General features: G+C 48.9%; 1 protein-coding gene across 1 annotated transcript in view; it reads left to right on the top strand.

The window, feature by feature from the left end:
* Positions 1-777, top strand: part of LOC104523418 (acrosin-like) — a gene marked incomplete at its 5' end in the record, with an annotated part of 2,436 nt that extends 1,659 nt beyond the window's left edge. The window contains 1 exon segment of the mRNA XM_029084494.1: positions 400-777. Within this exon segment, the coding sequence (XP_028940327.1) occupies positions 400-777 (378 nt within the window).
* Between the last annotated feature and the right edge of the window lie 1,199 nt (positions 778-1,976).

Genomic DNA, 1,976 nt, shown 5'->3' with positions numbered 1-1,976 from the left:
CCTCACAAGTCACCCTCCCACCGCTGGCTCCCCACCACTCTTGGGGCTCACCTCTCCTTCCCCATCTGCAGGGCTCTGCCCACTGCCCGCCTTGTCCCAGAGGCCTGAGACTCTGCCCACAGAGCCCATCCACTGCTCCCAGCAGCCCACAGGTCCAGGTCCCATTTTCCAGGTCCCAACCCTGGAACATCTCTCTACACACAGCACCATCACTGTGCAGAGATGAGACACAGCCCCACCTCACAGGCCCACAGCCCCCTCCCACACAAGCTTCCGTAGGCTCCATGACAAAACGAGAACCTCTCTGTGCAGTCAGCACAGCTGTGGAGGAGAAGGAGCCAGCCACCCTGCTGACAGAGGCCACCCAACACCACCTTCATCCTCTCTCCTCCGCTGCAGGGTGACAGCGGCGGTCCTCTCGTCTGCAAAGACAGCCACGCAGACTACTTCTGGCTTGTGGGTGTCACCAGCTGGGGGCAAGGCTGCGCAAGAGCAAAACGCCCCGGAGTCTACACCTCCACTCAGTACTTCTACCACTGGATCTTGATGCACATGGGACTGCATCCAGCATTGAGGGCTAACCAAGAAGCACGGCCATGGGGTCATTACCACACCCCCTCAACCACCTTTCAGAGGCCAAGACCAAGACCAGGGCCAGTGCCAATACCAACACAATCAGGCACCTTTAGCTCCTGCCCATTTCCAGTCCAGAAGCTGGTGGAGTTCTTTACGCGGGTGCAGCAGCTCCTGCCCCTCCTAACAGGGTACAAGGCTTGAGCAGCAGCAGCAGCACCTGCTTGTTCTTGAAATAAAGTTGTGTTTGTTCTTGAAATAAAGCTGACTTCGTTCTTGAAAGATTCAAGTTGCCAGTGTTCACAGCGAGCCATGCTTCTGTCAACGGGATATTCCGTACCATATAACGTCATGTTCAGTATATTAATGAGAGCAGACCAGAAAGCTGGGCATTCTCTCGGGGATGGCTCAGGCTCACTCTTCCAGGATTGTGGTACTCACTTGTACATTCCACCTCACTGGAAAGGTAGTGACAAAGTAAAAAAATTTAGAAGACAGCAAAGCCAGGGACTGGAATAAGAGTGCTATCGGGAAGGACAGAAGATACACACTTACCAAAAGCCACCTGGTTAGTCAATACTAGAGGATCTGCCAATCAAGCTGGCCCTGCCCAATCAAAACTTTTACATACAGTGGAAGGGGACAAAGTCCCTGTAATGCACACTAAAAATTTGCTTGGGAAAACAGTCTGGGTTATTCCTGCCTCAGGTAAAGGTAAACCCATTTGTGGGATGGGTTTTGCTCAAGGACCTGGATGTACCTGATGGGTAATGCAGAAAGATGGAGAAGTTCGATGTGTACCTCAGGGACACTTGATTTTAGGTGAAACTAGCCAATGGATTGCATATCATCATTGTTATAACTGTTGTGCACCATACTAACAATTTTATACTAAGTATTTCCCCAGGTTAACAAAATATGAACTCTGATAGAACCAGAATTGGTGCCCAGCAACTTATTTGAGATCAGTATCGGTAACCCTGGGCATGGACTGTACCGAATACGCCAACTACAAACTCTGGATACAGCGCACAACAGAGACTACACAACATCCTCCTATTGCACCTGATGACACCAGTTTCAAATACAAACTCACAACAGAGACTACGCGCCATTCTCCTCCTGTACCTGACGACACCAGTTCCGTGAACTGTACAATACCCGGTGACATCAGCTCAATTAGCTGTGCAAAGTCCACATCATTTTTCTGCCTCAAAAGACCATTACTGCAGATGAAACCTGAAGTTATGGGTTAAATGAACCCAAAACATATTTTGGAGAGATAGCCTGTGAACTAAGGGAATGATATCTGTATATATGTGTGTGTATCTATCTATCCATCTATCTATCTATCTATCTATCTTTCAGTAATAGTAATTGATCTAAATGTATTAGGAAGTGTG

Source organism: Antrostomus carolinensis, unplaced genomic scaffold (genome assembly GCF_000700745.2).
Source record: "Antrostomus carolinensis isolate BGI_N321 unplaced genomic scaffold, ASM70074v2 scaffold24264, whole genome shotgun sequence".
In the NCBI taxonomy this organism is placed as follows: Eukaryota; Metazoa; Chordata; class Aves; order Caprimulgiformes; family Caprimulgidae; genus Antrostomus; species Antrostomus carolinensis.
Note: the sequence above shows the minus strand (reverse complement) of the source record. Positions and strands in the feature narration are given on the sequence as shown.